We start from the raw sequence: 16,823 nt of genomic DNA, 5'->3' as shown, positions 1-16,823 counted from the left end.
ACGAATAATGCAAATTGCCTTTTCCGAAATCGCATCGGTGTTGTTCGAAGAATGACGCTTTCATAACTAGAATGTAAAATGTCGCGGCGTTGTCAACTCACGCCGCTTTTCTCTCCGTGATGTAATGCATTATGTATACATGCATACATATATATATGTATTTATATTTTATGCAGTTCATAGTAAATCATGAGCCCCAACTGCGAAGGGGTATGCTAATACCGAGGGACAAAAAAGTGCTGACTAAGGCCGCGGGGCCAAAGACTTTTACGAGAAATAGCAGCGAGAAGTTATGTCGCTCGACAAAAGCCAGCCATATTCTTTATTCTGACGTGTCTCGTCTTGGGTTAACTGGATATTTGTAACACTGTGCTTCTCACAAGGATACGCTCGCTAACGTGAGATTTATGTAAACCATCTGACAAAAACAACCTTCATCACGTCTAATCCTCTCTTTTGTTTAAACGTGATGGAAAAATTTTTAATTTGAAACTTAATATGTGAAACAGGAAACGTAGTTGCATTAACCCGTAAATACTCACGTGACTCTTTTCACGTGTTTTTAATTTTCTTCATGAATAATTATAAACTGAGACATGTTTTAAGGATAAAATGTGATAATGTTTAAGCATTAGAAATTTATTGAAAAAATCCATATTAAAAAAAAAATACTTTATTACGTGATATTTAATTGATAAATTTACAGCACGTGTCCGGGTCAGTTTGACTCTCACGCGAGAGCTTACGGGGGTTAAGGAACATTTCGTTGGAAAAATTTATGTAAAAAGGTCAGTAACGTCGGAAAAAGCTGCGCTTTTGCTGCTTGAGGAAAGCGATGCCAGGAGTGTCCTCGTAGCAAATAAGTGATTTATTATTCACGAAGGTGGATTTTTGCGCATAATTCCCCTCCCGTTGAAGTATCTTCGATCCGAGCGTGCCATATTTAAGGTCCCGGCAAAAATGTGTGATGCTCCCGTTTACCCTCCCGTTACTATCCACCCTCTCAGGCTGCGCACATTCCTGCGGAACCCGGCCGCGCTAGCCTGGTGTCCTCCTCACCAGGGGTGAGAGCACGGCAAGTCGATGGTCGGATAAACGGTGGGGAGCCGTCGAGACTGCACGCCGCTTAAAATTACGGACAGCGGAAGTTGGGCGAAAGTTGGCCGAAGTTGGCTCATTCTGCGCATGACTAACCGCCCGCTGGAGTATCCGAGCTTCTCCGTAAACTCAGGGGATACCTGGTGCACACCGCTGCGCCGTTCTTCTCCGGAACAGCCGCTCGGCACACTTTCCGAGGAATCGGCGACGTGGCAGGTCCACCTCGCGTTGCACCTCACCTCGCTTCACATTTCCACGCGTCAACGCCAATTTTCCGTCGTTCGTGTTCAGCGTAGAAGCGCGCGTTTATTTGCCGGCTGTTTTTAAACAATGTTAGCTGGATATTTTTCTTTTTCGAAAATCCATTTCTTCCGCAATATTTTTTGGCCTTGATATATTTTTCATTCGACAGAATAAACTTATGTCTAATATAGAAGGAATACATTGCAACGATATTTCCGATATTTTGTATCAAAATATGTCAGCCCAGTATCGATATTCATACGCGTAAACAATTTCGAAGCTCTCAAGAAGGCTTTATTACAGTTTCAAGCGCTACTATCGATCCGCATTCTGCATTTCGAGCCAAATTCTCAGTCTCGATATTTCATCTCGCTGTTTCCGCGCCCTTCTCGTTCAATATTTCGCGCAAGCATAATGGATACACTGCATACATCGTCGGAGAATTTAGATAAAAATGACAAATACGTGAAATGATATGCAAATCCTGGTAAGAAAGACGAATCCCGTCGCTCTCAACGTCATATGTGTCGCTCTCGTTTGGTCGTCGTCGTCGTCGTCATCGCGCACCTTTCGCACATTTCTCAACCGAGTCACGGAAAGATCGTCGTGGCGTCTCTCTCACCTATGGCTTTTCCATTAAAGCTGCATCATCAAAACCGGCGTTGACGACGTCTGCGCTTTCATTGTTCAGCCGGCACTCCACTTGGACAAGTGAGAAAATCAGCTTATCCAATTTTCCGCGGCGGAAACGCGCCGAGAGAAAAATCTTGTAATCGCGCCGCGTCTCGCACCGTATACGTCCGGCGGGTTTCGCTTTCGGGTAAAAACGGTGCGCGATGTAGGTATCACTCACGTTGAAAGCGCGGAAAGCGCCCGGGATACGGTACGAGTGTGAGCGCTGAAAGTAACGCTTTTCTTACCGGGACTTTTTTTTAATGGAGTCTAACCAATTTCGCTTGTAAGACGTCTGCAAACGCAGATGGTACCCGCAGAGACGAAATTGGTTTAATATTTTTACAGTATATTGGTAGATACCTGTATACCTTTGCGATATGAAAAATAGATGAAAGGTACAGGGGGGTAGGGCGCAGCTTTGCTTCCCTCGGTGTTTACTTTTTCATTTTGAAAACACACATCCCTTTAACGTTTTCGTAAAAACGTAATGCACGAGGAGAACGAGGAGAGACTTCATTAATGTGATGCGACGCGGCGCGGCTTCTCAAACATAAATGATGATTTTTAAACAAGATCTTTGTATGACAATTTATTATTGAAACTAATTTGAAATTAAAATTATTGAAAGTAAATATAAAGGTACAAGGTAGCTTCTTGCCTATGTGCATGGTTTTGCTCAGAGGGAAAAGGATATGGGAAGAATCTCAATTAAATTGTAAGATAAAATAGGACAAAATAGGACGCAATGAAATAAAAAAGAAAGAGGAGAAAAAAACTGATATGCAAAGATATTATTATCATGAATGTTTTTATTAAATGAAGAAGATTGTAACGAGACATCGATATTATTCAGAAATGATGAAACGTAAACGCGTTATAAACGCATTGATTAATTAAGATAATTTCACGTTTGTTGCACCGTGAAATTATAATTTTTAACCTTTAATTAAGCACAGGAAGTAAAATATCTCTCGTAATGAATAAGTCTTACAGCGGGATTACACTTCGTTATCAAAGTAAAAACACGGTCAACGACGTAGTGAGCGGAAACACGCAAGCATATTTACGTACACGGGATTAATTAAAATGGAATTATGATATGGACGACACGAAGTTTTCCTTAAAACCGCTTTCGAGGAAGCTGTTTCTCGAGGTAAATCCCTATTAATGTTGTTGGTATATGTGTGTTATATATGCAACGTTACTTCATAGATTTATACTTGTGCATAACCTGCTATTATGAGATAACGAATCACCATGATTTTTCACAAATAATGCACTTGTCACATAGATATACTTCGCTTTTTAATAAACATAAACGTAAGTAAATATTCAAAGGTATCAAATACTATTTCTAAATTTTGCACTTCTTTTCAATATTTATTTCAAGATTGCAGCTAATAGTGATTGTTATTTAACACATACAAAAGATTTACAAAATATTTTTCCCAATCGCTATATCTTATGCGATTAGAAGAAATATTTTGTAAATCATGATATCCGTTAAATTACTTTATTATTCCTGTAAGCATTTCATTAAAATTTAGATCTGGTATTTGACGCGAATATGAAAAGTTAAGATTATTTTAAAATTGGACAAGAAACGTCCGAACGATAAATCTGGAAATGTAATCCTATTTAAAAATTGGCAAGTGTGTGTTATCTAAACTTTAAAGTTTCTAATTTAAAGATTTCCGTGTTTCCGATTGGTTGTAAATTTGTTGATTAGTAATTGTTTAATTATTTCGTTAATATAAATATAATGATTCATAATTGATTCATAATTATAATTATAAAATTAAAAAATTGTATAATTGATTACTAGTTATAAATATTTATTAAGTCCTATGTAAAAATTTGTTATCTAATTTAAAGCTTCTAATTTGAAATCTGTTTTCAAATTAGAAACTTCAAATGTGTTTCCAATTGGTTGTAAATTTGTTAATTTAATAATTATTTAATAATATAAATATAATTTCATAATTGGTTCATAATTATAATTGTAACATTAAAAATTTGTATAATTGGTTGCTCGTTATAAATACTTATTAAATCCTATTTAAAAATTGGCATGTATCTAATTTAAAGCCTGCTTTCTGTGTTTCTAGTTGCTCGTTAATTTAATAATTATTTAATAAGATAAATATAATTGCATAATTGGTTTATAATTATAATTACAAGATTAAAAAATTTTATAATTAATTAATTATTATAAATATTTATTAAACTTGTAAAAGAACCGCTGTTACTACAAATGTACGTTATAATTCAACAAATTGTGTGTGTGTTAATGGCAATCAATTAGTACGCTTAGGCAAATTAATGGCCGTAAATGTCAACTAGGTAAATTGCAAAGAGCTTTCACTCGCATAATTACGAGCCCTGCGGGCTTAAGAATGCCGCGAGCGTTATCCGCTATCCTCGATGGTGATATTAAGATGTGATTTCTCTGTTGATCCTGTTTGAAGTTGCAGGGCGCAATTAATTCGCGGCTAGCTCACAGCCGTAGAATGACCCTTTGTGTTCCTCAGTAATTAAAGTGCCATCGGCTTTATTACGTAATGTGTGGCGCAATTAAGTCATGCGGTGCCGGCGCGCGAATGGAGCGTGATGATTCGTCGGGGCACAATGGCAATGTGACCTGATTCCGCGAAAATTTCTCTCTCTCTTGAAAATGTAGACCATGTAATAAAATAATACGGGAAACGTTACGTGGATTACGTTGCCCGCCCGGTTTAATTGACTGTTTAATAGAAGGAATGTGGCACACGCATTACAGAATGCGCGCATTCGCGCGTGTGCGGGCACGTGCAGAGGTGATCCGAGGCATAAGCAAGCCACCTTTCACTGAATCTTCGAATCAGCGTGAACTCTGCTATCCGCGATCGAGATGACTTAAGGTATTATTATTGAAATAAGATATATTATCGCATAAAATATGTAAATGACGATCGGAGGAGGACGTTGCAAGAAGTTGCATAAAATTCGAAGATCGATGAGTTCTAATCTAACGCAGATACAGATAATGCCGTGGTAATGCGCGCCTGCAAAAAAGGTCTCGTAAAATCTCGGAGTACGCCGTAATCTTCGCGCGGCTGGCTACCGCAAAATTGATGGCACCGGCCGCTGCCGCGACCAGCGATTGTTATTAAAAAAAAAAAAAAGAGGAAAAAAAAGAAAAGAAAAAAAAGGACTCGCGGACGTTTACGTAATCACGTACATCACACCGTCGCGCCATAAAGCGCGCTCACGGGTGCCCGCGCGATTCCCGGCAGTGATTAAGGCCTGATTTATATCTGTCGTCGACGTAGCCGTGCAATTAATACCGGAAAACAGAAACGGAGACACCGGACGACAATTGCGGGGCTCGTTCATCACGCGAGACTCGTTTCACCAAAACGCAATAATTAGTAGAACGTACGTCAGGAGTTCTTACCGGCCGTGGGGCGATACATCTCGTCGTATTCTTCGTTAACGGTTCCGACGTAGATTTAATTAATTTCCGGCTTTCTAGAGAGAGAGAGAGAGAGAGAGAGAGAGAGAGAGAGAGAGAGAGAGAGAGAGAGAGAGTACTCGGGAAAGGAGGTATAAATAAAAAAAAGGTTTAGTTGGATAGAAAGAGAGACACTAATAGTTGAATTATGGCTGGTATGGCTATGCGCTTTTCCCAAATAGAATGCACCTCTTTGATGGGTTAACACGCAGCTATTTCTACTCACGCATAAATTTGCAAATGTGAATTTACGCGCGGTGAACGCAGGCATGTTAGATATGACGCATTTATTGATTGTAAAATTGCAAGCGTAATTGGAGCCTAATTACAATCACGTAATTACAGGTGGTTATTTAAACAAATGCCACTTATCAGGTCAATTGTTACATCGATTTTTTTTTATTGGGGAGGACCGTTTACTCGAGAGTTAATCAAGGGAGTCCTTTACCGTAGTAACACGCGTATCTCCGCGGACCGAAAAAAAGAGCCGAGAGATTCGAGTTAAGAAGGATAGGTCAGCGAAGAAATCACCTTGCTACACGTTGCCGAATCGGGAGATCAGGAACCAATCAGTCGCGATTGGTTGTATGGTCGGCCGCGGGCGGTATTCCCGGGTGATCGGAACCACGTGCCAAATTGCAAATCGATATCTCAATTTGCCTCGGCGTCAGACGCAGGTAGACAAATACCCTCCTAGGATCCTTTCCCCCGGAGAGCGTCTCAGTATGCAGCTTGCGTCGCTGTCAAAGTTTCGTTATGTCAGGGATGCGCGTTCGCTGTTTTTTTTTACCGTCTGCCTCCTGCCGATTTCCATTTCTTTCAGACGGAGACAAAGAAAACATCGTATGTTGTCTACGCGCGTTACTACGATAATATGGGAGAATGAGGTATCGTTGGATATCTCCTTGCATAGCAAGCAAATGTTCCTCAGGCCAATACATACATTACGTTTCAGAATGTGTGTCAAATGCTAGAATCTTATTGCATTTTAAGAATAATTTAACTAATAAGAAATAAATTTGCTTATTTTATAAAGCAATTAAGGAATTAATATGCCAGAAAATGAATTAAGATATAATTTTTAATAAATTTATTTCTCAACTCAATAAATGAACGTTTTGATTTATTTTGTCTTCCTCGGTGTTATTAATAAAGAATGTTAAAAATAAATGAATAAAGATATGCACATTCAAGTATAAAAACGACAACAAGGATATCAGAGGCAGAGATTTCATTTCAAAAGTTCAAAACAACGACGTATGTACCATCAAGAATCAATAAGAGAAAAAACTATGTTTGCGATCAGTCGAACTGTTATACGTGGAGTTTGTAAATCGGCGCTTTTTTGATGACTATTTGTTTGCTTTGTACTATTGCGCATTTATTTTACGAGTTAAACATAGAACTGTTGTAATTATAATATTTATTATTTATTTATTTAATGGTATTATGGTTAATAATTATCTCGGTATTAATATTTGAATTTTTTTATATTGACATATCTGGTCTTTTACGTTGCCTTATATATTTTTATAGCTACAAATGTTTAATACATACAATGTTCGTATTAGATTTAGAATAATCTCTCTAAATTTGAATCAGTAAAATCTTACTGATTTATAGTGTTATTCTTATAACTGTGATCATTAGTGATTATTCACTTTCTGATTTCGCATAAAAGGGCAGTACTCTTATCGATATCAATGCATTATCAATCATATCAATAATTAGAATCTATGTATTATTATTGAATGGCAGCGTGTATCACTGAATATTATTATTTTAAGTATATAACTGAAATCAGACTGTTCACTAATATTCACAGTGTGAATAATACACTGATTTCGATTTAGAGAGATTAACATTTATACATTTGATCAAGGCAGGGCTTTAAATTATTTGAGGTATTAATTTGAATTTTACTATTTAAAAACAGATTCTATAAATTTGTTAATTTGTGTTTTGCCTATCCATCCATTTTACAAAAAAATAGATAACTAAAGCGTGATACGACCAACTTTTATAAATGATAAAGAGTACTTAATTGAATAAATTAATATGATTTTGAATTCAGATATTGTAATATTGATTTCAAGGAATCATGTTTACTAACGTAATTTGTATTATTTTTTTCAGAAAAAAATAGTTATTTTATTGGTGTAGAAATAATTTTTAAATATATTTAAGACTGCACGTTATTGAAATGTATTATATATTTGATTTCTTAGCTATATATGTATATATATATATTTTTTTAATTACTATAATTAAATAATCGTGGAAAAATAATTTTACCGTAAAAAATTACATCTTAATTAATTTGTTTGTTAGTATATTAATTCCTTAAGCAGTATATATGTGTAACTTTTACATAGTGTATTTACTTATTAAGCTATGGAATTTGATCAAATTATTATAATTTGATGAGCACACAAAATTAACATTTTTCGAAAGATTTAAATTGTTACTTATATATCAAATATCCTTTCAAACAATCCCTTTTGAAAATTTCTTTGAAATTAAATTAAAAATAAGATTTTATTTTTCACTCTGTAACTTAACGCGAGTAAATTTTTTAATTGTTTATAACTCGAAATGATTAGTTTTCCGATATTTGTTGAGGAAAAATCTATTTCAAGAGGTCAAGGTTTCTGTAAATAAATACGATTTGTTTATGAAAATTAAAATTTTTGATTGCCATTAAAAATTAATTAATAGATCTGTGATAAAGTGGCTTCGAGAAACGTTCTATTTATATTTATATAATTCAAAGCTGATTTTTTAATAAAAAAAATAAGATCTTGTGTTGTTAGCGTTGGTCACGTTTCAGGAGTTGATTTCGAGAAAATTCGAAACGTAGGTACGTAGCGAAGCGTGGAAAGCCGATATCCCCCATCGATGTTCGAGAACGTTTCACGGCTTCGCGACGCGCGGCGGGCGTCGAAGGGACGGGAGAAGGGATCGCGCAAATACAAAACCATCTCTACGAATTCTATTCAGTGCATCTGAGGCGGAGACAAAAGCTGCAGGTGTGCGAATCGCGACCGCTTCCCTCGAATATGGATCTTCCCAACGAATTGGTTCACCGCAACCGCCACTTCGTCCTCGCGGTTCGTGAGCTAGAACGCCTGAAAGCGTCTTCATAGTAATCGATCGGGATGATTGGATCGCAATCGCATTCGATTTTAATGAGACGTTTGAGTAAAAGAAGAAAGAACAGAATACTATTGTAGTATATCTGCAATGATCGTTTACACACGTTGAAACAATCCTTTTTGAAAATTTCTTTGAATTTAAATTAAAAATAAGATTTTATTTTTCACTTTGTAACTTAACGCGAGTAAATTTTTTAATTGTTTATAACTTGAAATGATTAGTTTTCCGTATATATTTCATTTATATATTCCTTTCTTTTAAAAATTACCTTAATAGATGGTTTAATATTGAATGCATTTAATATTTGTTAATTATTGTTAAATAAAAATTTGTTAATATTCTGCTCCATTTTTATCATGCAGGAACGTTTGCGTTACTCCAAGTTTACATTTCATTTCTCGAATGTAAAAAGCGCCTTATTTAATGTTATATTTAATATTCTATGTACGTAGAAAATGTCTAACAAAATGCCATTATATTTATGCATAATGCATAATATTAACATTAACGATTATATTATATTTTGTAATTGTTACGATTATAACTTAAGTCACTAATCAAATTTTTTAAAATTTATGTTAATAATATTTCTTACTTATTTTACAGGTAAGTGTCCATACTGTAACAAATCCAGACATCAGACATCAAAGCGGTACACTATTGGTGAGTTGTTCGATTGATACAACCGGCGAAAATTAGATTACATATGGTAGACCAGCGTCGCACAATGCGGTTATGAGAAATAATAATTTGAAAGGGATAAGAGATAAATACGCGCGGGACTTGAAATGGAAAATAAATCCCATTGTTTTGATGAAATACTCCTGAGACGGGAATCTTCAATTATTGATTATCCAGCAAATGTTGCTTTTCAACTGAGAGATCTAATTTTCGCATTCAGTCAATTCCTCAGCCGATAGATAACATAGTTTTCGAGAATTAAATTTGCGGGACTCTCTTCGGAAACGACAATAGACGCAAGACTCATTTCTAAAGTTGCTGTTACGTGAAATTAATTGAATCTGGCCGAGTTGATCGTGTGGAATTAACTATTCTCTTCGCAAACTTACGATAATTACAATTCACCTTCAGTTTTCTGACTTACTTTTTTTATGACTATTCACTGAAACTGTTCTCGCTGCTTAACGTACTTATTAACGAACTTTTTCTTTACCTTTTTGTAGAACGATCTCTCTGATAAATGTGTTTTATATAATTTTTCGCTAGCAAACGTATAAATACGAGTTTTATTCAATCACAAATATTTTGATGATGACTCTAATATTTTTATTATACATTAAATATTCCTGGCTGCAGGAAAAAAATATCTTGTAGTTGTATTAAAATCAGCTCTTGTTCAAATTTTTGCGTTGCACTTTTAATATATCCTAATGTTAATTTAACATTATGGGACTGTTTTATTTCAGTATTTTGTCTTAAAATTATTTTTAATACTTCTTAGTGTTAAAATGGAACAATTTACGAATATATGAACAGATATAAAAATAATGTATTGTAATTTTAAAACGTAAATTCTAAGACAAAAAATGTTCGTGATGACATATTATAAATGTTAGGATAAATTTTACTGAAAAAATAAATTTTCATAATTTATTTTCAAATTGTATCAGTGTTATATTTTCTTTGCATTAATTTTTAACATTTGTGTTACATATTCATCTTGTGTTAATAGAAAAATTTGGGTGAGCTCTATTGGGTGGGCTATTTGGGACATGTTAGAATATGATTTTAACAGAAAATTGTTTATTGTGCGAGTGTATGAGCATAACAACAATAATTCCATGCAAAATCTCAGAAGGCTTACGTTTACATTTATGTTAAGTATAGATAATGTAAATTTTATTTCGGCGAAATTTCTTTATCTGCTTGATAAGACTAACGCAAGGATCACGATGAGAAACGATAAGATCGTACAGGTACGAAAATTTTACATAAAAATACCACGAAACTAGAAATCGTTCTGATGGAAATCCACCTAATTCCATTCTTCCGCGAATCCTACCGCAACGAAGTTCTATAAAGATCTTCCGTACATGATATTGTACTGAAACGAGACAAAAAAAGAAGAAGCCAATTTTCTTTTCCGAATCCTTTGGATGGTGTACCGAAACGAGGGCTCGTTTCCTTTCCTCGTCTGCCTACCACGCGCTCCAAGAATACCGTTTTATTTCCGTTACAACGACTTGGTAGGTCCAAATTACTTCGACAGTCATCTCTCTTCCGTGCAAACGGAAACCTAATTTGTACCCTAATGATAAACAGCCTAGTACACATCGGTGCTCGGCGGTGAGCGACGCGAGAGCGCACAAAGAGAGAAAGGAGAGTTGAAAGTACTCGGCCGAAAGACATGGTACGAAGCCAGACACCGTGATAATCGCCCGTTTTACGCCGTACAATTAATTATGATTGAGGCCATCTTTACTTTTAGTTTCTTTTGTCATTCGGACCCCTCGCAGAGACTCATTTCATTATCCTCTGGCTCTTTCATCAAACGAGACTTTATCTCGTTTGTGTCAGTCAACTTCAGCGCGACATTGCGCTATAGAATTTGTAGATTAATAATTACTGCGGAGATAGATGAGTAAGAGATTACAACGGTTGTGCGAAAATAGCAAACATTTTGTGGAAAAGCAGAATTGTAAGAAAAGAGGGAAGAGAAACAAGTAATTTCGTAATAAAATTTATCCGGGGATAAATCTTAAACAATACTCTGGTTTATGACAATTTTCAAAAATTTTTAAGTGAAAATAATTGGGCAACGCCGAGTGTAGTTATTGGTATGCATAAAACCTTATTAAATTAAAAATACATGAATTTATATAAATAATAAATAAATAAGTTTATTATACATATAATAAACAATAAATAACAGTGTGTAAATCACTAATAAATTCATGTATTTTTTATGTAATGATACTTTATTTCAACCACAATAACTGTCCTAATAGAAATTTGGTCTAGCTGTATTTAACCTAGACCAAGCTTAAATACAGATCTTAATGGGATATACCGGATTTATGCCTATTTCCACCAACGCAGATTAACTTTGATCTCAGTTTAACTTACTCTTTATCTTTCTTTAGTTTAAGAATTGGAAAAAGATAAGGAGTAAGTTGAACTGAGATCAAAGTTAATCTATATTGGTGGAAATGGGCATTAATGTATCAAATTCGATAATCATAAAAATAAAATAATTTTTTATAAAAAATTTAAAAAATTAAATTTTATGTAAGATTGTATTTAAAAATTAATATAAACGTACGTATAAATATATACATTTTTATATTTTATTAAGAAATTACATACATTAATTCTTTTTTTTATGTCCGGCACATAGAGAAGGTTCAAATCATTATTGAATTTGGCCTACCAAATCTGACAGGATTTAGTGTCTTAGGCATAATATTAAAATTTTAATTTAATTAACAACAATAATATAATTTTATAAAATTTAAATTTATATATAATAGTATTTAATTATTATTAGTTATGCCAGATACAGTAGCTACATACATATATTCAGTTTTCTTTGTGTACCGAACAAAACTTATTTCTAGTATAGAAATTAGAACTAATTGGATATGCCGGATTTGACGTTCGGCTCTGATTTATACTATATAATTTCTTGGGCTACGTTGGGATATATCGGAGTGTATGGTGTTTTGTGTAACAAAGAGAAAATGGAAGAGAATAGTGGGGATGAGACTAACAATAAGTGGCAATGCGTATAGATGAGTAAGGGTTTATTGGGTTATGTTTGAAAGTGGTGGGGATATCTATTGAGATCGTCATAATGCGTGAAGAAAAGGTAAGAGTGGTATTGATGGCGTGGGTGGAAACATTTAATGACGCGTAGGGTATTGGAAGTGTGTATAGGCTTATAAATTTAGTGTAAAAGAAAAAAAAGATTTAGTTAAGATCTATTTATGGGAGAAGATATAGACCATAAATGAACAATATTTCTTAACGTAAAATTTTCAAGGTTCGAACTTTGTGTCATCATATCTTCACTCGTAAAGCATGGAGAGAAAAAATAAAGACATTTCTATTATTATGTCGTCCAAGCTATAGATTAAGTTTATTCAGAATTTGATCGATTTAGCCATTTTAGAGATATAATAACCTCGAGCACTCACAAGTCACTGGTTCAAGTAGATGATCGCTTCCCTCACGGTAGCGTCTAACGATGCGTTGTGTATTTACATTTTGGTAGTACCAAAAGGTTTTAATATAAATAAAAAATTTTCAAGTTATTTTTGTTTATTGTAATGTTATTTTGATAATATTTTTATTTATTGTAATGACATTATGTTATTTTTTTTTAATAAAAAGTAAAAAAAATTTTAATTTTAATGAATTGTAAGCCGGTTAATAAGAATTAACGCAATAATAATTGAAATTTTTGAGGAACCCCAAAAATTTTTATCTTTTATAACTTTAATTTGTAGAATTAAATTAACCTTTTTGATTTACTAATTAGTTAAATATTTTTATTGAGCTTGTGTAATTCGCAAAGCATGTGTTTAAACGGTATTTTTATGAATAATTAGAATATGACTCTAAACAGAACAAATAAATAAATTTATTTTATACATCAATATTTAGTTAAAATGTCTCTCTTCGATTATTACCGAACACGTGCTGGTATGATACGTTTAATAATAAACATTCTACGATACAGTGTGGAATTAACAACATAATTGTGCAGCATAACAATATAACTATAATTAATCATGACAATATTACAGAATTAAATACGACTAAGAGGATAATTCTAATAAAATTTATCGTGACTAGCAGTCGTCAAGAATAAAAGCGTTCATAAAATAATTAATACAAAATGGCAAGTATTAAAGTAATTTCTATAGCTTGGTATGGCAATATTTCATACCGGAAAGTCCTTTGCTATGTATGAAGAGCAATATGTGGCCTGGCGTTGTTATGCAGCAAAATGATCTTCCTAGTAAATTCTCTTTGATTTCGTCGGTTAAATTATACAACGATTAACTCCTAACTGCTCCGCAAATTCTCCTAGCGTCTATGACGGATTTTCATCTGATAATCCTTGCAAATTATCGACCTCTATTTTCACTATGTTCCGTAGCGTGATAAGTCACTAACATCAAGATAGAGCAAAATAAATAATTTACAAATTATTTTTTATTTTAGTCTGACAATTTTGATACAAAATATAAATTATCTCATAAACTATTAATTTTTTTATAATTCTACCTTAATACTTTTGTACATAGAATAATGAAGAATAATGAGAGGAATCAATTTCCGAAGTAAAAATTTGATCCGATATCCAATATTTAGCTAACGTCCTAAATTCAGATTTTGGCAGGATATATTGGATTTGGCATACCAAATTTAGTAATTATTTAAACTTTTTCTATGTGAATAAGATAAAAAAAAAATAATAAAATTTTTATAAAATTAAAAAAAGTTGTATCTTATAAAAAATATAAACATTAATATAAATACATATATTTTTATAGTTTATTAGAAATTATATAATTTTTTGATTAAAGCTTAAATAATTACTAAATTTTGCCACCAAATCTGACAAGCGCATTACGGATTTAGTGTTGGATAGAAACTATGTACGGAAATCAGTGTCGAATTAGGCATGCTGTATTTGACACTCGGCCCTGATCAGGTACTGATAAAGGATGTATCGCATTCATTATTTGGTACTAATGTGACGCACATGTTCTCAAATTTTTACAATGTGTTACATTTTTATTAGCTGGTTCAGGACAGAATGTCAAATCCGCCATGTCCAAGTCGGCCATGATTTCTACCGGACATAATATTTATCCAGATGTGTTGACTTTCATTTTCTCAATTATTTTAATTTTTAACAAACTGTAGATTACAGAAAAATAAATTTTTTAAAAAGTTTAAAATATATGAATACATAAAAAATCAATATATGAATTAATATGGAATAGAAAAGTGTACGTTTATAAGCTCATTATAATTAAAAAGTCTGCACAGCTACGTAAGCTGTTTAATAAAAATGTTACGTGACGAGGAATTGAATTTCTTTCTTTCTGGAATAGAAAAAGCTCAAAGGGAGAATCAGTTTGCGTGGAGTACTGAGCAAGTAAGTTTGGTGATCGAAGTTTGACAATTGGAAAAAGTGGATTAGAATTCTTGATACAGAGTAAAACGCGCAGCTAGATCAGAGGAAAGCGAGAACTTCTGTAAAAAGAAAAAAAGAAAACGAGTTAAGAGTGACACTGCACTTCCATATAGGACGATCGATCGATAAAAAGACTGACTGATAGATTTACTACTTTAGACAGTGTTTGCTACGACGCACCAGACAGTAGAAATGCACAGAGTGTGACTGAAATAAAAGTCAACGTCGAAAAACTGAATATCAGATCGCAGGTGGAGTCAAAAAATTTCGAACGAAAAGTAGAACTGAGCCAACACAAAAATAACATTTCCCTTTTCTTCTTCTTTCTCTCTTCCTCTCTCTAAATACATTAATTTCGAGTTTTATATACACATACATATAGATTAACAAAATTACGAGTTATTATCTTTTACAAATTTTTCATTTCTTTTGTTATAATTTTGTTATGATATAATAAATTTTTTCAATAAAATTTTAGTGTAACATTATTAAATTATATTTATTATATTATGCTAAATATAAGACATCATATTAATGCCAAAGCAAGTTAAATATAAATGTGACAAGTAATTTTACGAATTTTTATATTCACAAAGTTGGAAATTTTTTTACAATTGCGAAAAAATAATGGAGTTATAAATATTATGAAAGCTTTGCTCTTTTGCATTGCTTCGCAATGAATAACAGAAGGGTTTGCGGGATGAAGACGCGTTTAGCCTTATTATATTTAGATTTCAGAAGAAATTCAAGTTCTAGAAATGCGAGCTTATTGAGATTCACATTTGCTGTTCATCCTTTGTTCGTTGACTTAGTGCGCACGAACCTTGAGGCAGTTCACTTCAACAAAGAGAAAACCCTCGTTTTAGTAGCGACTACAGGTCACTTAGCCTACTAAGCGAGTTTATGCATACGAGTTTCGCGCGTCTCGCTAGAATAGCTTTCGACGACGCAATTTGCAAGAGAAATTGCCGAAGGCTATGAAAATCGGTATACATGATGCAAGATTAATAGCCATCTGAGAGAGAAAGAAAAAGTATTCAATTCCATATATTTTGAGTATGGAACACAAGAACGCGTCAGAAGTAATAATTATATGTTATCTAAACTGTTTTCATAAAATTATTAATTATTTTTTAAATATTTATTTTAAATATTATTCTTTGTACATAACTGTCCGAAATAAATCTCATTATATTAAAATAAGTTTACAATGTCAGTATATAAAAAAATAGTATCTACGAAACTGCTTGAAGCAATCCTTTTTTATTTTAAACAGTTATAAAAGATTTTCATTACGATAAAATGTTAGTTATTACTAAGAGAAAATTATATTAATAGAATTTATTATTAAATTGTGAATTAATATTTTTTTATTAATTTTAATTATTAATTAATTAATTAATGATTAAATTTGTAATAAAAAGTTTTTTCTAATTTTCAAATTTTAATATAATAAAAGATAATATCTGGATATTTAATTGAAATATATTATATATGAAAAGTGCATGTATTTGCGTTATATTCGAAATATAACCGTTTGAAAGATAACTGAATTTAACCGTGAATTTTCACCTGTCAGTGCATCTATCATTACAGATCAAAGGTATGATATCAGGAAGAGAGGGTATTATTCTGTGAAATTTATTTGCTAAATTAAATTAACCATATATTTCTGTTAAATTATTTGTACATAGAATGCTATATTTTTTAAACTGTTTGAGAAATTTCACGAATTTGTTCGATATATTCTTGTGATGAATGGATATAGCGACACATAAATTGTGATTGTAAAATACTTTTCTGGAGATACGTAAAATTTTTGTTATCGGATTATAATTTTGGGTTAAATTATATCCATATGAGAATATATGACTTGCATTTTACATATAAGAATGAAATATACAAAGAATAAATCATTATTTTATATACATTATATATATATTCGTTTATTCATATTTGCAATTATAGTGATAAAAAATTGACTTG

The 16,823-nt window shown here is 32.8% G+C and overlaps 1 protein-coding gene across 14 annotated transcripts in view; it reads left to right on the top strand.

Annotated features, from left to right (window-relative positions):
* LOC120356820 (dipeptidyl aminopeptidase-like protein 6) overlaps positions 1-16,823 on the top strand; it is a 528,524-nt gene that overhangs the window by 162,843 nt on the left and 348,858 nt on the right. For 7 of the 14 annotated variants that reach the window (XM_039447189.1, XM_039447197.1, XM_039447195.1 and 4 more), the window contains one exon: positions 9,272-9,328. The exons of the other annotated variants lie outside the window; for them this stretch is intronic. In XM_039447189.1, coding sequence (XP_039303123.1) covers positions 9,272-9,328 — 57 coding nt within the window. The remainder of the gene's footprint in view (positions 1-9,271; positions 9,329-16,823) is intronic. 14 annotated transcript variants of the gene reach the window in all.

This window comes from Solenopsis invicta, chromosome 3 (genome assembly GCF_016802725.1).
Source record: "Solenopsis invicta isolate M01_SB chromosome 3, UNIL_Sinv_3.0, whole genome shotgun sequence".
Taxonomy (NCBI): Eukaryota; Metazoa; Arthropoda; class Insecta; order Hymenoptera; family Formicidae; genus Solenopsis; species Solenopsis invicta.
The sequence above is the reverse complement of the archived record's forward strand: the minus strand, read 5'-3'. Positions and strand labels throughout refer to the sequence as shown.